We start from the raw sequence: 20225 nt of genomic DNA, 5'->3' as shown, positions 1-20225 counted from the left end.
GGGCAGCAGCTCCATAGCCCGTGAGCATCCGCACCCCGCGGTCCCAGCCCCGCTCCCGGCCGCCGCCGCCTCCCGCGCCCGCCCGCCGGCCGGGGACGCTTTATAAACCCGGCGTGTGCCCCGAGCCACGTGGGGCCGGGGGCGGCCCTGCCCGCCCGCCTGCCCCCGCCCGCATCCCACCTCCCTCCCGCATCCCACCTCCCTCCCGCATCCCACCTCCCTCCCGCATCCTACCCCCCTCCCGCACCTCACACCCCCCCCCGCACCTCGCCCCCCCCTCCCGCATCCCATCTCCCTCCCGCATCTCACCCCCCCTCCCGCATCTCACCCCCCTCCCGCATCCCACCTCCTTCCCGCATCCCCCTCCCGCCGGCAGGTCCCTTCCCTCCCCGCCCCGCTCCCTGTCTGCTCCCCCCACTCCTCGTTGCTCCCTCGCTGCCCCCCCCGTCCCTGCCCGTCTCCCCCCAGTTCCTGCCCGTCCTCCCCCCGCGATTCCTGCCTTTCCAGCCTCTGCTGACACCCCCACCCCAATCCCTGCCCCTCTTACCGCACCCCAGGTCCCCACCTGCACCCTCCCCACCCCTCCCTGCCTCTCCCCCACCCCAGCTTGTCTTCCCCGACCTGGTTACTGCCTGTCCCCGGCCTCAGTCCCTGCCTGCCCCCCATCCCTGCCTGCATCCCTCTCCTGGAGCCGGTGAGGGCTGCGGGGGCAGCCCCGAGCATCCGTGGGGTGTGTGTCCCGGGCTTTGGGGTCGATGTATCTCGGCACAGTGTCTGGTTTGGGTTTTCTTTGTCTGGAGGGGGGTGTGTGGTGTGGTTGTGTAGAAACAGCTCTTATCCTGGGCTTGTGGGATGCTGAGGGTCGTGTGAGGGCAGCCCCACCCCAAACCTGCAGGTCTGCCCCCTTTCAGGGTCTGCAAAGCAGGAGCTTTGATTTCCCTGGAGACCCAGCAGATGTGGGGGCTGTGGGGATGTGTCTTTGGGGTGCTTCTGTCGCCTCTCCTCTTTGAGGATGGATCCATTCATTGTCCTGTGCCCTGGGACGGGGCTAGCTTGACCAGGGAGGATGGTTTACTGTGATTTTGGGTGCTTTTGGCTCAGCAAGGACAGGGCAGGGGACAGAGGACTTGGAGGAGAGGCCAGCAGCTGGTTCAGCCCTGGGGATGGGGTTTTCAGCCTGCGTAGTGCTCTGCCAGCATAAAACTCCTGCAGTGGCGAAGCATCCAGATATTTCATCAGGAGCCTCAGAAAAACGCCTGGGAGGGAATTAATGGCTTTTCATTCATGTAACAGTTCGGATGGTAAACAGCTCCTGGGCCTCTGACCGAGGAGGCAGCACCGATGGGCGGTGGGTTTCTGGCACAGAGAGAGGGTTTTGGGGGGCTGCTTCACCCCACAGGGCTGGTGGGGTGGATACAGGCTGGGATGGGGAGCACAGGGACCCCTTTAACGTGCTCTGTCTGCCCTGGGCCACGTCCTGCACACGTGTGTGCTCCAGGACATGGGGCTTAAACACCTTCCCGGGGTGGAAACAGCCCCCCCCAGGCCAGGAACAGGGTGGTAACTCTGCTGTGCACATCTCTCAGGCAGCCTGGCTGCTGGTCGCTCCCAGCAGGAGGGAAACATCAGGTCAAGGGGTGTAAAGAAGCTTTTAGCATGGCCCAGGAGCTCTTTGGAGGAGAGCTCAGCCCTTTGCCTGGCTGCCAGCACAGCCACAGACCCCAGGCTGACCCTGTCCCAAGAGGTTATCTGCAAGGGGCTCATCGCCCTGGCAGGCTCCAGCAGACACATCCTCCTGGCTCAGCTCTGGCTTTTCTTTATTTATTTGTTTTTCAGCTGGAATGTTAAAAATAAACCCAGCAGATACATAAAACAAATGGAAAAATCTTTAAAGGGCTTCGCCGTTCATCTGCCTGCACTCAGCTGGTGCTGCTTCACCTGCTGAGAGGGGTGATTGTCCTGGATGAAGTCTCCAAAACTGGGGAGACTGAGGCAGGGATGTAACATCAGAGGGGAGAGCATCCCCCACCCTGCATGCACAGAGCAGGGGTGCAGGCAGGCGAAGGGGAGCGATGGCTCCTGCAGGTCCAGACCCCCCTCGTTGGTGCTGACCAGTCCCTGGCCAGGAGTGAGGGTGCTGGGGCAGCCAGGACTTGTCTCTGCACCCTGAATTCTCTCAATGCCTCTTTACCTCCAGCTGAGTCCTCTGATGGGGCATTGCTCCTCTTGGGAAGTTCTCCAGGGCATCCCCTCAGCTTCTCCTCCATGCTCTGGGTAACGGGGGGATGCTGCCCCTCCTGCCCCCTCCAAACAGCCCCTGCACAGAGGGGAAGTTACATCCAGATGGGGTGAGTGAGGCTGAAGCTGCCGAGGAGGAAAAATCCCTGTGGCTTTATCTGCCTGGTGAGCTGGGTCCATTTGGGGGGATTCACAGCTGTGGCTGGTGGTTTGATTTATGCAGAGCAGATTTCACCTTGGGAAGAGCCTCTTCTCCTCTGGAATTCATCTGGTTGAATTGAAATGCCCCTAAAAGTCACATGTGGGAGCTCTGGACCTGCTCCAGTGGGGTCAGAACCTCAGGGGATCTCTGGAGCTGAATGGAGGAGGAAACGGAGGGAGATGGTTTCTGCCCCGAGGTTTTTGGGGGCTCAGGAGGACACTGACCCTCTGTACGTGCTGCTTCCCCTTCTCTCATGTGGTCTCACTCAGTGAGAGCCAGGATGGCTCGTGCCAATGGCTGGAGCTGGGGACCCAGGGCAGCTCTGCCAGGTATTCAGATGTATCAATAAATAAACATATCAATATTTATATGGAGATCCAATTCCCATCTTGGCAGCCAGCTTGAGCCCTTCCTGGGACAATTCAGGGCTGGTGATGGATAGAAGGGAAGCTGTGATTTTTATCCCCCCCTCTGGGGCTTGCTTTCCCTTTTTGCTGGGTTTTTGCCCAAAATCCAAAGCAGCAGTGCTGGGCCAGCAGGTAGCACCTGCAGCCAAGGACACACTGCATGTGCAGGTGCCTTCTCTCTCCATCCTCTTGCCTGCTTTTCCCCTTGCTCTCAACAAGAGCACTGTGTGTGGGGCTGTTTGTCGAGGGCACACAGCATCCCTGGGAGCTCAGGAGGAGCCAGAATCACCCCGGGGTGGCAGCAAATCGCCCCTCAGCAGACCCACAGCTCCACAAGTCAAAGTCAGATGCTGCCTGGAAAGTTTCCTGAGTGGTTCATCTGCACCCTGCCAAGACGAGGGGCTTGGCTGGGGGTGGCGGCTGGAGCCCCCCCACCCACCTCCCGCGGGAAGGGGGAGGAAGGGACGTGGTGTGGGGAGACAGAGGCTCCTGTGGAGCCCACCAGCTCCCTCCCCTCCTGCTCCCGGGAGCCGCCGGCCCGCAGGGGGTGTGAACCTGTCGCAGGGTCTGCGGGTGAAGCCTAAAAATAGCGGGATGCGTAAGAGGAGCTGGGAGGGGGATCGTGTCACGGGAGGAGGCAGCTGGGTTAACCCAGGCAGACAGCATCCTGGGCAGGGCAGGGCCAGCTCAAACAGCAGCAGCAGGAGCATCGTGGAGACAGCTCAGGGCTGAGCCACTGAGGCTTCCCAAGTCCCAGGCAGGAAGCTGGAGCTGGAATCTCGGCTGGGAATCCAGGCAGGTGCTGCAGCACCCAAAAAACCATGTGGAAAAAGAGCAGGGCTGTGGGTGCTGCATGGTGAGGTGCTCTGCCCTTAAAACCCCCCGGGGACTGACCATGGCCCATCACCTCCCCAAGCCAGAGAGCCCTCTCCCCCAACACAGGAGTCACTTGGTCCGTCCATCCATCCATCCATCCATCCATCCATCCATCCATCCATCCATCCATCCATCCCCTGATACAAGTGATACACCAGCCCCTGCTCTGGCATTTACCAACCCCTCTGCTCCCCCCTGAGCTGCCAATAAACTCCTGCAGAGCCTCACTCACCCCCTCCTAACTCAGCCCCTCAGGTGGGTGCGCTGTGAAGTCCAAAATATCAGTGTGATGGAGACCAGCTCATGGTGAACCACTTTTGGGGGGCTCTGTTTGCACCCAACTCCCCATGTTTGGGCCATATTCAGGATCACAACGTGGGCAACTGCAGCAGAAAGCATCACCTCATTTTCTGTAGGTGTGAGATGCTTCAGGATGTTCAAGGAGGGGAACGAATGGACCAGCTGCTCCATAAAGCATCAGCCCAGCCGCTCTGGTACCCAGTGAGCCACAGGTCCAGGCTGCTCGGGGCTCTTGCACCCCCCCTCCCTCTGCTGACAGCTCCAGGTAAATTGGCCTTGAGGAGGAAAATGGGCTGATTTGTGTGTTTTGTTTTCCCACGTCAACAGATCTGAGTGTTTTCATACCTTGCGGGGCAGCTGCTGGGAAAGAACAAAGCCTGTTCGTCAGGGGAGTTAAAATTAGATGAGATTCTTCTCTGCCTCACCAGGATGCGTGGCTGGATGGCAGGAGGGAGGGTTCTCTGCAGCGTTGTTTCCTCAGCACTGTGCCTGGTGAGGCTGTTGCTGAGGGCAGGGTGTCTGCACAGCGCTGGACGTGCTGGGAGACGTGGGGAGGGTGGGTGGGAAATCTCAGCCCAGCACCCATCCCCTTCCTGGAGATCAGTGGGGGGTGATGCCACTGTTGCCTCTGAGATGTTCTCAGTGTCCCCAGGATACAAAGGAGACTGTCCCCTCACTGAGGGGGAGCTGGGGACCCTGCCAGTCTGCCCTGAGCCCCCCACTCCAGCCCAGGGCTGGGTGCTCCGAGGGTCCTTACACAGGGTGGGTGCAGCAGCCCCTTCACCCTGATGCCTTGAAAAATGCCTCCAAACCAGTAAAAGGAAACTGTTCCCTCTGAGGGGTCACTGAACCCTTTTCCTTACCCAGGTCCATCCCTTTTCCTTACCCAGGTCTGTGCCTGGCCCATAGTGGGGACAGGACCAGGGCAGCGTGTGGCTCACGGGCACTGCCAGCCCCCCCCCAAGCTGTTCTGGCAGGAGGGACACTGCACCATCCCCTGTCCCCAGGGAACTCAATCCCCACAGGAGCCTCTATTTTTCCTGATTGTTGCTTATTTAGCTATTTTCACCCCCCCTTTGGTGCCGCCTTCAGCTGACAATGGAGCATTGATTGGGAACTGGCAGCTTCTCCCCGGATTTCGGGGCGCTGTGAGCTCGGGCTGTCGCCCTCCCCCTGCTCCCCCCCTCCCTGCTGGCTCTCGGAGGTGGCATCGCTGCTTTCCATCGCTGCTTGGGAGCGTTAACAACCTGTGAGTCATCCTGTAAATGAACCATCGTGGGGAGGGGGGGGGATCCAGGGCGGGATGCTGCTCCCAGCCGTGGCTGTGGTGGAAAGACAAAGCTTTGAGCTGCTGGTGGAGGGACCCGGTGTGACCCTGAGCCCTGGGCTGGGGAGGGGCTGGGGAGGGGCTTTCCTGGGCAGGGAGCAGGTCCCACAGGGCTGGGACATGGGGACATGTGTCCTGGTGCCTGGGGCGGGCTGTGACATGCTGGAGGGATGGGAGCTCCGTGTGCATGGCTGCAGACACACATGTACAACTGAGGGACAGGGAGGGAGTTATACAGTGGGGTTTCCTGGGAGAATAAGGTCCGTTTGTCCGTCTCCCTTGGGTCCGATGGGATGTGCTGGTGCCTGTTGCTGGACCAGGAGCTAGGCCAGGGTCAAACCCAGGCCATCTTGGACCACCCTGGCCATGGAGGGGGCAGTTTTCCTTCTCAGCACACAAAGCATTTACTTCCTCTGCTGCTCAGCTCCCTGTCACAGCACCCAGAGCCGGGGGCTGCGTCTGCCATGACCCAGGGTCCCCACAGCCGAGCCAGCGCCGGGATGGGACAGACCTGTGGGCATCGACCCGCCTCCTCCGAGGGATCCGGGGCCGCAGGGAGGCAGCAGGCATCGCCTTTGATGTTGGGAATCCAGGTCAATGCTGACGCAGCCGCATCCCCCACTCTGGCTGCGCTGAGCTGCGGGTGCAGCCGGGTCCCCTCCCGGCCCCAGGATCCTTTCTCCTCTCTGGCTCCTTGCTCACACTCCTTTGAATGTCCATGGGGTGATTTGCTTCGGGGGTTGGGGGAGAAGACCTCATCCCCATGGAAATGTGGTGGAAAAGCTCAGGGGTGTCCGGCCAAGGTTCGTGTTGGGGCTGCAGGATGGAGCTTTGGGTGTCTCCGACCTGGAGGCGTCGGCATCAGGAGCTGCTGGAAGAGCATCTGGCTCTCGGTGCCTTCCTGCCAGTTGGTCCCTGAGGGCACCGAGAGGTGAAGGTCGGGGAGGCAGCAGCACGTGGTGGGACGCTGGAGCTCACGGGGTGTTTTACACGTGGGATTCAGGCTCCGTCCCGGCAGCTCCGAGCCCGTCACCGTGCCCAGGGGCACAGCCAGGGTCCTGGGCAGCGTGGGGACCAGCGTGTCCTTTGCCAGCGCTGGGGACTGTGCTGTGCTTTGCTTCCCAGTGTGATACCATCAGGTGCCCGCTGCCATCTGTCCTGCCTGTCCCAGTGGCCCCAGGAGAGCTCCTGGGGAGGGCAGCACCTCCTCCATCCACAGGGACACAGATGGTGGATGCCCAATGCCATATTTTTCCAAGACAGCCACCTGCTTCCCTTGCCCTTGCTGGGAGCGATGCCGAGCTGTGGGGCAGAGCTGTGGGGCAGAGCTGTGGGGTAGAGCCGTGGGGTAGAGCCGTGGGGCAGAGCTATGGGGCAGAGCTGTGGGGCAGAGCTGTGGGGCAGAGCCATGGGGCAGAGCTGTGGGGTAGAGCTGTGGGGCAGAGCCGTGGGGTAGAGCCATGGGGCAGAGCTGTGGGGTAGAGCCGTGGGGCAGAGCCGTGGGGCAGAGCTGTGGGGTAGAGCTGTGGGGTAGAGCTGTGGGGCAGAGCTGTGGGGTAGAGCTGTGGGGCAGAGCCGTGGGGCAGAGCTGTGGGGCAGAGCCATGGGGCAGAGCCGTGGGGCAGAGCCGTGGGGCAGAGTCCCTGCCAGCATTCCCAGCCCATCAGCCAGCACTGGGAGCCTCCAGGGACTGTGGGGATGGTGTGGCTCTTGTCTAGTCACAGTGTGGGGGAAAGGGGTGGGAGTGGCAGTCAGGTCTGGGCTGGGGGGTCCCTGGGAGGTGCTGGCACCCTGTTTCTGTCTGTACTGGCAGAGAACGTGTCCAAGCTGGGGTGGCTTAAGCTATGTGTGGGATCCCATCAGGAATGGGTGTTGGAGGAAGCCACCGAGGCCCTGGGCACCCCTGGGCAGGGGGTCAGCACACTGAGAGTGGGCTGCCAGCACTGTGGTGCCAGTCTGGGTGATGGCAGGGTGCAGAGGAAGAGGAGCAGTGCCAGCGAAGGCTGCTGTGCTCAGCCATCACCTTTCCCTGCTTCTCCCAGCTTCAAAGGCAGCTCCCCCTCCTCCAGCCTGCTGAACCCAAGACAACTGATCAGAGGAGGAGAGCTCACCCCTCCCCTTTTCTTTCTTCCCTTGAAAGGCACCAAAATCCCCCTGTGTCCTGGGTCTGGCCAGGCCAGAGTCAACCTCCCCAAGCTGCAGGCACAGGTGAGCTGAGTTACCTGGGCTGTTCCCACACCCCCTGACACCAGTCCCCATAAAAGCAGCTGGCTGGGGAGGGGTGGGGGCTTGTTTTGCCTCTAGGACAGTCTGAGTGTGGCTGGGATGTGGGGTTGGTTGGTCGGTCTTTGCCATGAGGCAGCTCTCTGTGATCACCAGGTGGGTAAGATCCTCTGTTGTCACTGGGTGTAACTGGTCATTGTTGTTCTACATTCATGGTGTTTGTCAGTAACTGTCCTTATCCCAACCCACAGAGGCTCTGTCTGTCTGTCCTGTGGGAGTGAGCAGCTTGTGATGCTCAGTCACGGTCTGGGGGCTGACCCACCACACCCTGCCCTCCCCACCTTGCATCTCACAGGTGTCAGCATCTTCCTCCCACTCTTCCTCCCTGAAGCCAGCACAGCCCAGCACGAAGCCAGGGACAGACTCAGCCTGGGGCCACCTGCCTCGACCCTCCAGCCACATCCCCATCCCCATCCCCTTCCCACATGCTGCAGCCCTGGGGAGATGCTTCCAGGGAAGGTTTCTCCTCCGATTCCCAGGTTAGGGGCTGGTTTTTCCTGGAGATCCCTCTGAGGGCTGCAGGTCTCAGCTGGCCTGTCCCAAGGGAGCGGTTGGCCAGCCCAGCCTGTGGTTAGATAAAGAACAGCAATAAGGAAGGATTGAAAGCAGAGGTTTAATGATCAAACCCGCTCTCCTCCTGTGTCTATCTGTCTGCCTACCTAAATATAGACATGTATTTTCCAAACACACGGTGCCAGCATCCCTGCTCAGAGCCAGGTGATGCAGCTGAGTGCCAAACACCAGCATTTAAAAGCAGTATTACCCACCCGACGCCTGGGGAAGCCCTTGGGCTGGAGGAAGTGCTCTGCTGAGAGAAGTTTATTTACAGGGGAGGGGAAACCAGGCTGGGAGCAGATTTATTTTCCCCCTTCTCAAGAAAGGCTGCAGCACTTTGGGGGTAAGATGTGTTGGGTGTATAAATCACTCCTTGCCTGGGTGGAGGAAGCAGCCCTGATGTGTGGAGGTGTCAGCTTAGCTAAACCATTGGTGGTTTAAGGGTTTAAACTCCCCCTTCCAGTGCAGAAGTGGCTGTGCATCTCTCATGGCCAGGCAGGGAGCAAAGCTGCCATGGCCATGGTCCCCAGGAGCTGGGGACCCTCCTGTCCCCACTGATGTGGGAGCTGAGTGACTGGGAGTGGTGATGCTGAGGGGGTGGGGGGGGGCAGCCTCTGCCCATAACCACCTTCAAGGTACCTCTCTGCTGCTCCCCAGCCCTAGGATGGATTTTCCCACCAGCCACTCATCCTTCATCCTCCTGCAAAGAGATACCAGCTACAGGGGGGGAAGGAAAGCACTAATAACTGTGCTCTGTTAATGACTTGAAGTGTTCCCATTTCCCTGCTAAATGAGCCTCCCTCCTTGTCCACCCAACAGCAGCCACTAAACCCCTCCTACCCACGGCCTGGGGACCAGAGCTGGGGGTGGGTGGCAAGGGGACTCTTTTTTTTCCCTTGCTGTAGCCAAGATATCTTAGGAGCAAAGGAATTCTTCCTCTTGCCTTGTGCTTCTGCCTCTCCTGTCTCCAGGAGCAGTGGGATCCTCGGAGGGCCGGATGACTCACGGCAGCGGCAGTGTAAGGGCATCAGCACATGATTCCTCCCAGGGCCCCACATCTCCCATCACCAGGAGTTTTGATCAGCTCTCCTGCCCCCAGGAAATGTCACGTTTACCTGCCAACAGCTGGGCAGAGGCAGCACATCCCCTCAGCAGAGGGACAGCTGGCGATGGAGATGGGGGCTGGACCGGGGTGGGTGATGCAGGGACCAAAGGGATGTGTGAAGGCTGCAAAGCACCATGGTGCCTCACCAATACCCATGTGAGCAGCGTGCCACACATGTCCCCAACACCATTGCCACCCTGACCCTGCATTAGTGCTGCAGGGCTGAGGCAGGTCCCTCCCCAGCCTGGCGATGGCAGCCCAGTCACCCCTTTAGCCACAGTCCCAGCACAGCAGCGGTTGCAGTTAACTCACTAATTGCATGGCCAGGCTGCTCTGCAGAGTGCAGTTAATTAGCATTTGCTTCCCTGACAGTTGCTGACCCTGCCAGAGTCGGCAGTAAATTGGCTGCTGTGGGTAATGGGTTTGCAGAGAGCTGCTGGCGGTGGTGGCACAGCTCCTGGCTAATCACTTCGTTACAGGACGAGCTATTTATACTTTCACTTTGGAAAGACAAGGTGGCTCTCTGGAAGAATGTGGCCCTTGGTGCCAGCTGCTGCCAGGCTCACAGGGATCTCAGAGAAAGGAGGAGCAGACGGGGCTGGTGTGAACCGGGCTGGGGCGCAGCCCCAACCTGCCATCCCAGGGTGGGTTTTGCCCAAGAAAATGCTCATTTGGGGTCTGTGTGTGGCTGGCACTCACTGGGATGGTGCAGAGAGGGTGGAAAGATGCTTTGGGGCTGTTGCAGACACACAAATCAGGTCTGTGTTGTGCTGAGGTCCAGGAGATGGGGCTGAGCCTTGACCACCCTGGTAGAGATCTCCAGCCCGCTCCTCTTCCCCACCACACTCCCACCCTGGGTGCTCTGTCCTCCCCCCAACCTTGGCCCAAACCGTGTTAATCCTGAGCACAGAGCTCCCCTGCTCAGCAGCCCTCCCCTCAAGCTGCGTGGCACTTCATTATATCACTCAAGATTAATCTGCTGCTCCTAATTGCCAAGTGCCCAAGAGCTCCTGGCAGAGAGAGGAGCGAGTGTCAGGCAGAGGAGTCAATGTGGGTTGGGTTCCTCCCCTCACCTCTGTAATATTCAGGCCGAGTCACTGAGGTGGGAGGCACAGGGATGGGAACTCACGTGTTCAGGGGGCAGGGGTGGGTCAGAGTGTTCCTTGGGGGTTCTGTGCTCTCCTCCAGCCTGGCCCTGAGAGGGAAGAGTGTGTGTGGCTCCAGCTGGGTGTCAGGACTGACTTTGGTGGGGCTGTTCTGCTTTATAACAGGGGATTGTGCCTCAGTTCCTCCTCAGCCAGGCCCAGTCCCTGGCTGTGCTCTGTGGGTGTCAGTGTGGCTGGGAAGAGCCAGGGCAGCAGCGATGGGTTGGGCAATCGGAGCTGCCCCAAAGCAGCTGCTTCACTTGCACCAACACAGATCAAGGGAGGAGGAAGGAAATCGCTCAGCTTGGGGCTGGAGTCAGCACTGAGAGGCTCAGCAGTTCCCCCCCACACCCCATTTTTAGTGATGGTTGGATGTTATGGGGTGTCCCCCTCTGCTTGTCCCCTATACCCCTGCCTGGGACCCACCACAACTCTGCATCCACTGACAGCTGGTACCCATGGGATCCAGCCCCTGTCCTCCCCTGCCCTCAGGAAAAGCAGAGCTTTGGGGTTTGATTAAAACAAAGACAAAGCAAAAAGCCCAGCTCAGAGCAGCTGAGCACTCGACCGGCTCTGACCGCGCTGTGGCTCAAAGCACAGGCACCAGATGCGGTTCCCCTGAAAAATTTAAGGCTTCTGTAGCTCTTCCTTTCATCCAGCATCAAGTCCTGGGCTGGGGGTCTGTCTGGCTTTGAGGGAAGTGAGCAGCCCCTTTGGGATGTGGGGAATAGCTGCTGGTGTCCCTGAGCTCAGTGATGTGCCCGTGTGTCCTGGTATTGGGGGGCAGGGTGGGTGCTTTTCCCAGCTCACCAGGGCACGGGGAGCTTTCTGGGCTCCCTCCACCCTGCTCATCACCCTCAGCATCATCCCCAGTGTGGTGTTGTCCTGCTTTTACAGCAAATGCTGTCCCCTTCCCCTCTCCCCACACCCCTTGAAGCATCTCCCTGGGGACCCTCTCCTCAGAGCAGCCCTGATGTGCGGGGGGGGAGCGATGTGGTGCTGCAGCATTGGGTGTCCTGGGGTGGGGGGGGGACTGGATCCTGTCTGCTGGCAGCACAAAGGGGGTGATGCCACGAACCCCCCTCCCACCAGGCAGGTGGATTCTGCGTGTGGTTTTTTGGGATCCAGGGGGGGCAGGGGGTGCCTGTGGGGAATTGCGTATAGATCACTCAGCTTGCAAACCAGCACCCCCACACAGGGATGGGCAGGGGGTGTGGAAATAAATCTGTGAGTCCTTGTGACTATGGGGGGGGGGTTCCCTTTGGGAGGGGGGGCAGACCCTGCAAAGGGCACCTCCAGCAGCCAGGATGGGGTGTGAGTCTGTTCTTCACCCGGTTTTACCGCAGAGGCTGCCGCTGCCGTCACACCTCGCATCACTTCGGCATCATTAGCACTTCCCTCTGGACCAGCCTCCCTGGGGAGCTCAGGACCCATCCCCTCCCCTCCATCCCCACGGACAAGGGACCTGCCACCCTCTCTGGGGGCTGGCGAACAGGACCGGGGGGTGGGGAGGGGGGGCTGTTAGCCAGGCATCAGGCGAGACGCTGGGGAAATGGAGTTGCCAAGGAAACCGATGAAGAGCAAAGTGCTGGGTTTTTCTTTTCAAGGCTGGAAAAAATGCGGGGGAGAAGGGCAGTGACAGAGCCCCAACTCGGGCAGTGACAGAGCCCCAACTCGGGCAGTGACGGAGCCCCAACTCGGGCAGTGATGGAGCCCTGACACAGGCAGCCAGGGGGCTGAGGCACGGGATGGGGGGGTTGAACCCTGGGCAAGCTGGAGCTGCAAAGGACAATGGGGCTGTGTGCTGGATTCTGCACCCATGGGACATAGTGTGGGGTGTCTCAGAGTGGGCTGTGGGGAACGGATGGGGCTGGGGGCACTGGGGTGTCTGTCTCCATCACCACAGGGCTGCGGGGGACCCAGGTGGGGGTGCAGACTCTGGGGGGGGGGGGGGGGGTGTTTAAGGTGTTGTAGTGTAAATAAAACGTCCATTACAGCCAGGATCTGACACCGAGCACAGCAGGGACAGGCAGGGGTGGGCAGGGACAGGGAGCTGCCCCCACTGAAGCCCCAGAGCACCCAAACCTGGAGCCCCCAAGGGACAAAGCCGTAGCCCCCCAGGCTCTCTGTGCACCCAGCTGCAGGAGCTCTCCATCACTGCAGGGTCAGGGGCAGCCCTGGGTGCAGCCCACCCACACCCCCACAGTCCCCTAAATCCCTAATTGCAGCCACACACCTTTCACAAGTGTAAATAATTGCCCCAGAGGGTTATTAATGACTCTGGCACGCTAATGAGCAGCAAAGCCCTAAGTGTGCTCTCAGGGGTGTCTGACCCTCCCCTGGGCTGTGGGGACCCCCAGAGACAGTCTGTGCCAGAGACACATCACACCTTTATTCTCTAGCTGGGGGGTTCCCACTCCTCTGCCCCCATCCCTCCTTCTTCCCTGGGGACACAGTTCCAGGACAGGGTGGCACCTTCCACACCCTACAACCACCCCATCTCCCTCCACGTTCACCCACTGCGTGTGCTTAGGTGAGGAAGGTGTTTGTGGCCCTTCCCCACCCCTGGGACAGCGGCACAGCCCCACATCCAGGAGGCAGCATCCCTCCTGCCCCCCCAAGTCCTTCCCCCAGGGAAAGGCAAACTGCCCAGGTCAGACCAGAACCTCTTCCCAGGGCCATGGCTGCTCCCCTCGGGCCCCTGGCACAGCACAAGCCAAGGACAGGTGTTTAAATGGAGAGTCAGCTTGGAGCCCAGTGCAAGGAAACAGGGAGTGGGGATGTGGGGACCAGTGCTGCCCCCATCAGCCTCCCTCCCCACCGCAGCTGCCCGGTGTGGCCATCACAGCATCCATCATCTCACATGTCCCCTCCAGCCCCATCGCCAGGCACCGTCAGCAGAACTGCAGGAGAAGCAGAGCCAGGAGCAGACAGTGAGTCCTCACCCAGCCCTGGCACGGGGTTGGGGGGGCTCTGCCCCCTCCCAGGGCCAGGGAAGGGCTGGGGCACAGTGATGCCCACGCTGGGCACGGACCTTCCAGCGGTTGCCGCACTCGTTGCACAGCACGAAGGTCGTCATGGGCTCGTCGGCGCTGCGGGTCTGCACCTGGCAGGGAGCAGGGGGCAGGCTCAGCAGAGACCCCCCCAGCCCAGGGGTCCCCAGGGGCAGGGGGAGGGTGATCCTGGGGGGCTTCTGGGGCTGACCTGGTTGTAGGTGCAGTTCTTCTTCTTGCATTTCCCACACTGGAAGAGGTCGGTGACTGTGCCGCCCGTCTTGGCCATCTGGTGCTCCCGAATGGCTTCCTGGGTCATGGCATTCCTCAGCTCCTTCAGCTCATCGCTGGCCATCTCCTGCCACCCACACAGCAGTGTCAGCTCTGCCCAGGGGCTCACAGCACCCCCACCCAGCACCCCTGTGACCCAGCACCCTCCCCATCCTCTCCCAGCTGGGGGCTGATCCTGCTCTTGGTGCTTGCCAGAGGGCTCAGGCCCACCAGATGAATATAATCACCCAGCCTCAAACCAAAACTGGTCCCTGCAGGGCCCTGACACCCCCCCCCCATGGGTGTCAGGGTGAGTTGGGGCTCCCAGGAGGGTGATTTGGGGACCCCCAGTTGAGTAGGAGGGACTGAGGCCTGACTGCTGCTGGGTGACATCCCATGCCTGGCTCTGTGATGGGACTGGGGAGGGGGTTATAGGGCTCTGGAGGGGGGTGCCAGACAGTGCCCAGATCTTTTTGGCTGCTGCACCCATGGCCTGATGTTCCCCAGGCCCCAGCCAGCACGGGTGGGACAGGGAGATGCTGGGACAAGCCCAGTGTGGACACCACCCATCCAAGAGGAACAGAGAGGCTGGGTTGGGGGGTGGGTGGGGGGGTCTCACAGCCCCCTGCCCCCCAGCCTGGGCTCACCTCAGCAGTCATGCGGGCGATGAGGCCGGGCAGGATGGCCCCGCACAGCACGTTGCGCCGCAGCCCGGGGTTCTTGGGGTCCTTCAGGTTGCTGATCCTGCTCCGCACGCGGTTGCGATACTTCATGTCTGTGCTCTTCAGCTCCTGGAAGATATGTGGAGCCTGTCAAGGAATCAAGGGGGCAACGTGGGGCTGGATGGGGTGTGGGGGTGGCTGAGCCCAAATGGGGTTTAGTCCAGGGGGAACACGCTGGGTGCTGGGATCAGGCTGACCCCCCCCACCTCCTCGGGGGTGGTAGGATAAAGTACAGGGGGGATGGCAGGAGGGAGGAAAATGACTTTGCATTTCCCTGCTGTGGCACCCAAAGGCTGTTGGGGCACAGGGACAGACACCAAGCCCTGTGCTAGGACACAGGGTCCTGGAGCAGAGGACTCAGCCTGCTCTCCTCCTCCCAGGGTGGCCAAAAAGCCACCAGCTGCCTGCACAGGCGGAGAGGCTGAGGTGGCAGCTCTGGAGTTCCATGGAGCCCCAGGCACACACGTCCAGCCCTGGGATGCACCAAAGCCTGAAGTGTACCCGGGAGGAGAAAGTATCTTGGGGCTGGTCCCAGTCTTGGGGGGCTGCCAGGAGACCCCAGGCTTTGAGCTGGGGGTCAGTGGAGGTGGCTCCATCCCTGGCCGACAGCACAGACACGGCACAGCAAGGGACACAGGAACCACAGCCAGCCCAAAAAGGAGACCTGGGCTGGCTTTGGGGTTTATGTCCCAGGGGACGAAGGCAGGTCCCTGAGCAGAGCGGTCTGGGGGGGCACAGAGACCCCTGCGCCGAGCCTGGCGCCCGAGGGATGCTCAACTCGGCATCGGCATCAGCATCTGCCTCTACCCGGGCTCGGGGCTCCCTCTGCAGGCGATGGGGGCAGCGGAGCCCGTCACCCCCCGTCCTGTCCCACCACCACGTGCCCCCCTCCGCAGACGCAGCCTGGGGCTCCCCAGCCCCCCCAAAGGATATGCTCCTCGATCTCCGATGCCATCTTCTCGCAGTTGACACCGAACTCCTTGTAGTCATCTGGAGGGCAGAGGCCAGGGGTGACTTTCAGGGGTGAAACCCACTGGATCTCCTCATGCACCAAGAGACCCCCCGGGCAGTAAGATCTCACCTCCCCCCCCCCTCAGCTTGTCCCAGGCACCCCATCTCTAAAGGAATTCCCATCCTGAACCTCCCAAGACCTCACGCCCTCATCCAACCCCTTCCCAGAGACCCTACCAAGCTCCTCCCCCCATTCTGGGGCTGCACATGGAGCTATAAGCCCCTCAGCCCCAGCATCCCCTCAGCCCCAGCACCCCTTCAGCCCCCCCCAGCCCCACTCACCGCCCATGCGGAGGGCGGCCGTCAGCATCTCGACGCACTTGTCCCGCACCGAATCCCCCGTGAGGTAGCAGGGGGCCAGGAAGCAGGGGCTGGGGGAGAAGGAGGGGCTGGTGGGGGTCCGTGGCGTCTCCACTTTGGCCTTGCTGCTGTTGGCTCTGCAGAGGGGCACATGGGGAGGACAGGCAGGCTCCAGGGTCCTGGCAGAGCCCCAGGGGACCTGCCGGGGGTCCCGCAGGGGTTTTCGGGGGGGGTCTCTCCTACCGTTCGTCTTTGCTGTCACTGGAGTTTCTGCGGGAGCTGGTGGGAGCTGGTGAGGGGCTGGTGCCCACAGAAGCTCTCCTGGGGGGAAAAGTGGTGATGGCACCAGGGACAGGGCAGGTGTGGCAGGACCTCAGGCACCAGGACACCAGTGGGAGCAACAGGAATCTCCCCAGGGGAGGATTCGCTGCTCATGGGGAACATCCCAGTGCCCGTGGCAGGATCGGGGCTCCCAGCCCTCCCTACCCACCCCATGGTCAGAGCATCCCCCAGAGGTGACCCCCCCCACCAAAAGCAACCCCAGGCTGCCTGCTGATGCCCCCTCCTCACCTCTCCCCTGATGGTCTCTTCTGTGGGGAGGAAGAGGAGGAGACGGACGAGGCAGTCGAGGTCCTCGAGTCAGCAGAGTCTCTCCTGGCAGGACGAGCCCCATGTCAACAGGGACCAGGAGAGGGGTCCAGGTCCAGACCCCCATCCGCCGGCTTGCAAGGGGCTGAGGTCCCACCTCTCCCATCCCCACCCAGCCCAGGCTCTCACCTCTCCTTCTTGCCATCTGGATGTGACTTCTTGAGGGCGGCAGCGGAGCCCCGGCCATCGCTGGACCCTCTGCACCGCGGGCACCAGAGGGAGGGAGAGATGCTCTCAGCGAGCATCCCTACCTCCTGAGCTGCACCCTGCCCACCCATCTGCACACCTCAGCCTCCCTCACGCTGTCCCCAGGCCCCACCAGTGCCCAGGCTGCCAGAAAAGCCTCCCCTGGGCAGGCAGAGCCCAGCATGAGGGTCAGCACATCCTTCAGCAGGTACCTCTCTGGGTTGGAGTCTGCAGAGTGGCCCCGGGGGGCGGTGGTGTGAGAACCGGACTTGCTGGGCTTCCTAGGGAGAGAGGGAGCAGGGCAGGGTCAGAGGAGCACTGTCCTGACAGGCCTCTTCCAGGGAACGAGCTGGAAATATGCTGCTAGCACCCGTGGACAGGCAGTGATGGAGAAACCACACCCCCAGGGACTGAGCAGGGGGTGGGCTTGTATCAGCCCCACCGACGCCTTGGCCATGCAGCTGGTGCCCCCCGACACCAGGCAGGAGCCCCCACCTCTCCTTGTGCTTCTCCTTGTGCTTCTCAGATGAGGTCTTGGGGTGCTTCACCCCTTCACTGGGGCAGCTGGGGAAATCCAGCCCCTTCTCCTTCTTCTCCTTCTCCCCGTCTGTGTCCTTCTCCTTCCTCCCATCCACATCCTTCTCCTTCTTAGGGGTGGTGGAGGACTCTGGGGGGGAAGGATTTGGGGGGGGTCACAAGCACATCTCAAACCAGCACAAGGCACCTGGGGAGCTGCATCCCAGGGCAGAAAATCCACCAGTTCTCCCCTTTGCCTGGCAGGACTGGGTTACAGCAGCTGCCATGCACAGCCAGCTCACCCTGGGCCAACCCTGACCCCATCCCCCAAGAGCCTCAAGGGTTTGGGGTGCCAGGGGAGGGTTGGGGCTGGGAGGGGGGGGTTGGGGCTGGAGGGGGGATCCTGCCTCTCCCCAGCATCACTCACCCAGCAGCCGTTTCCAGTTCTTGATGAGGATCCTGGCAGAGGCCACCACCTCTTCGTCTGAGCAGTGTTTCCGCACCGAGTTGACGGCCACCCCGATCCGCGTGCTCTGGGGACACACAGCAGGATGTGCCAGCTGGCACGGGGGGGACACGGGACAAGCCACCCCCATGGGGTGTCCCCCCGGCCAGGGACTGCCACCCCCCACCCAGACCCCCTCACCTGGAGCAGCTGGATGGTCATGGTGTAGCCAGTGAGGGACCTGAGCAGATCCAGCGCCCCTTCCTAAAGTGGGGAGAGACCACAGAGGCCCTTGAGGAGCCAGAGGGAAATGGGGGGGGGGGGCATGCTGAGGCAGCACACATCCCTCCTTCCCTCTCGCCAGCACCAGGGTGGGCACCCCCAGGGGACCCAATAGTTCCCTGGGGACCACTGCCCCCCATCCCCCAGTGATGCGCTCATACAACACCCCCAAATCCCAAATCCCACTGGATCACCCCAGCTTGGGGTCACCCATCCCAGCTGGGAAACAGGAGCTTCCCTTAGAGCTGGGGAAAACCCCTCTGTATGAAACCATGGGGGGCTGAGTGCCCCCACACAGGGGTGGGGGGGTCCATGGGACATGTGCCCATGGGGTTCCAGCCTGATCCTGGGTGCCCAGGCTAAACATAGCCAAACACAGCCCCAGCACCCAGCCCTCCTGCTCCAACGAGGTATTTTTAGAGCCCCAGCAGCAAACGCCAGCTCACAGGTATCCCCCCCCCACAAACCCCAGGGGATACAGCCCTGTGCCAGGCTGGACCCCCACCCCACCAGGAGGGGCTGGATCCGCCCTCCCCAGCATGATGGGTGAGGGGATGCCCCAGTGCTGCAGCTGGACTCAGACTCTGTCCCCCTCCCCAGGTACAGGGTGAGGGGTGGGGGGGGCTGGGAGGGGTCAGTCCTGACCCTGGCGTGGTTCTGGGTGGGGGTCTGACTCAGTCCCAAGTGTTGTCATCCCAAAAAGTGACTGGATCTGGGAGGGGTGGGGTGTGGGGGGGTGGCAGCACTGCACACACACCCCCCCCCCCGCCCCTGCCTGGGAGCCTGCACCTCCTTGGGGCAAAGGCCAGCAGAAACGGTCAAATATTAACTCCAAGGGCCGGGCTCACCTCTGCTCGGCCACGCGTCACCGGATCACCAGGATCCCCGGATGGATCCTCACTGGGTGCCAAGGGCTGGGCGCCCCCCACACCCCCCAGCACACCACGGCCAAAGCCACCCAGGACCCCTCACTCAGCCCCCTCCCCTCCCTTTGCACGCCTGTGCTCACTCGTGCAACCAGCAGGGCTGTAGCTGGGCCTCGGGGGGGTTGTGCCCACCAGCCCCCCCCCCCCTCCAGGAGCCTGAGCTGGGGGCACTGGCCCTGATCGGGTGTTGGCGGCCGGGACGGGGGCCAAGCACCTGTCACCCACGTCCAACCGTGGTCCTGCGCTGCCGAGGGACACACAGAGCTGCTGCCCCAGGATGGGACAGACCCCCCCCTTGTCCCCAGACCCCACCAGCCAGAAGCAACAGGGTGTAAGAGAGCCCCAAACTGGAGGCAAAACAAAACACCCCTGGGGGCCCTGATATCACAGGGCTGGGCTGGGACGGCACAGGCAGCACCCCCAGGGTGCTGGTGGCACATATGGGTGCTCAGCACTCCCTGGACCCGCTCAGCACCCTCAGAACCACGAGCAATCCAGGGGTCACAAAGCAAAACACCCCCCAACATGCTTCCCCTCCCCTGTCCTGAGCCACCCTGCAACGTCCAAACACACTTGCACACACATGTCAACGTGCACACACGTGCCCACACGCACACACACACCCAAACACCCCCCACACACACCCCGTGCACCCGCTGGGCCTCACCGTGCTCTTCCTGGCCACCATCTTATCCAATTTCTTGGCGATCCGCACCAGCTCCTCAGCAGGCCCCATCCTGGCCGCCCCTCGCGTGGGCGGCCGGCCCAGCCGATGCCAGGCCGCAGCGGGCAGAGCTGGGCGCTGCCAGCATAGGGGTCCCGGCTGGGCAGGAGCAGAGAGGAGAGGGGGGGAGAAGGGGAGAGAAGGAAGGGAAGGGAAGGGAGAGAAGGCAGAAAGGAGGTGGGGCTGTCCCAGCCAGTTATAAACTCCTGCCAGGCAGGCGAAATAGCACGGGGGAGGGCTAAATATAGCTGGGAGCAGCGGGCAGGGCCGCGGCTGCCGGGGCTGGGGGGAGGCGCGTGGCGGGGCGCACCGGGACACCCGCCCGTCCCCGCTGGAGGGGACCCCAGGGTGCTGGGGGCTGGAGCCCAGCGGTGGCAGGGAGAAGGCCCAGGACGTGGCTTCGTGGCTGGGATGGCTCACAGCCAGAGGTTCCCAATGGATGACGCCCCGATGGCTCCCCGGCCCTCCCAGTGTTGGCTCTGCCGACCCCCCAGGGGTGCCAGGACCCCCCCAGCATCAGCAGGCGCAGCAGGGGGGATGCTGTCCCCAGGTTGGAGTGGCATGGGTGGGTGGGTGACAGCCACCATGCCACCCTTGCTTGTCCCTGTGCTGCCACCCACCAGGGGTGGCTGTAGGGCCAGTGCCCCACTCCACACCGGGCTGGATCCATCCCAGCACCCGGGAAGGATGCCCATGCCCCTACCCCCAGCCCAGCCCCACAGCAGCCTGGCTGCCTAAAACCCCACCACTGCCCCCCCCAGATA

At 61.9% G+C, this 20225-nt stretch overlaps 1 protein-coding gene across 1 annotated transcript; it reads right to left on the bottom strand.

The window, feature by feature from the left end:
* Positions 1-12811: 12811 nt before the first annotated feature.
* Positions 12812-19636, bottom strand: TCEA3 (transcription elongation factor A3). Its single transcript, XM_084274250.1, has 14 exons — positions 19405-19636; positions 17731-17793; positions 17512-17617; positions 17064-17235; positions 16781-16849; positions 16512-16580; positions 16305-16388; positions 15978-16055; positions 15717-15871; positions 15358-15413; positions 14349-14504; positions 13643-13789; positions 13473-13544; positions 12812-13341 (listed from the first exon to the last, which is right to left on the bottom strand). The coding sequence occupies exons 1-14, from the start codon at positions 19471-19473 to the stop codon at positions 13333-13335; spliced, it is 1305 nt and encodes a 434-aa protein (XP_084130376.1). The 5' UTR covers positions 19474-19636; the 3' UTR covers positions 12812-13332.
* Positions 19637-20225: the final 589 nt, after the last annotated feature.

This window comes from Gallinula chloropus, assembly GCF_964237585.1.
Source record: "Gallinula chloropus genome assembly, chromosome: 22".
In the NCBI taxonomy this organism is placed as follows: domain Eukaryota; kingdom Metazoa; phylum Chordata; class Aves; order Gruiformes; family Rallidae; genus Gallinula; species Gallinula chloropus.
Note: the sequence above shows the minus strand (reverse complement) of the source record. Positions and strands in the feature narration are given on the sequence as shown.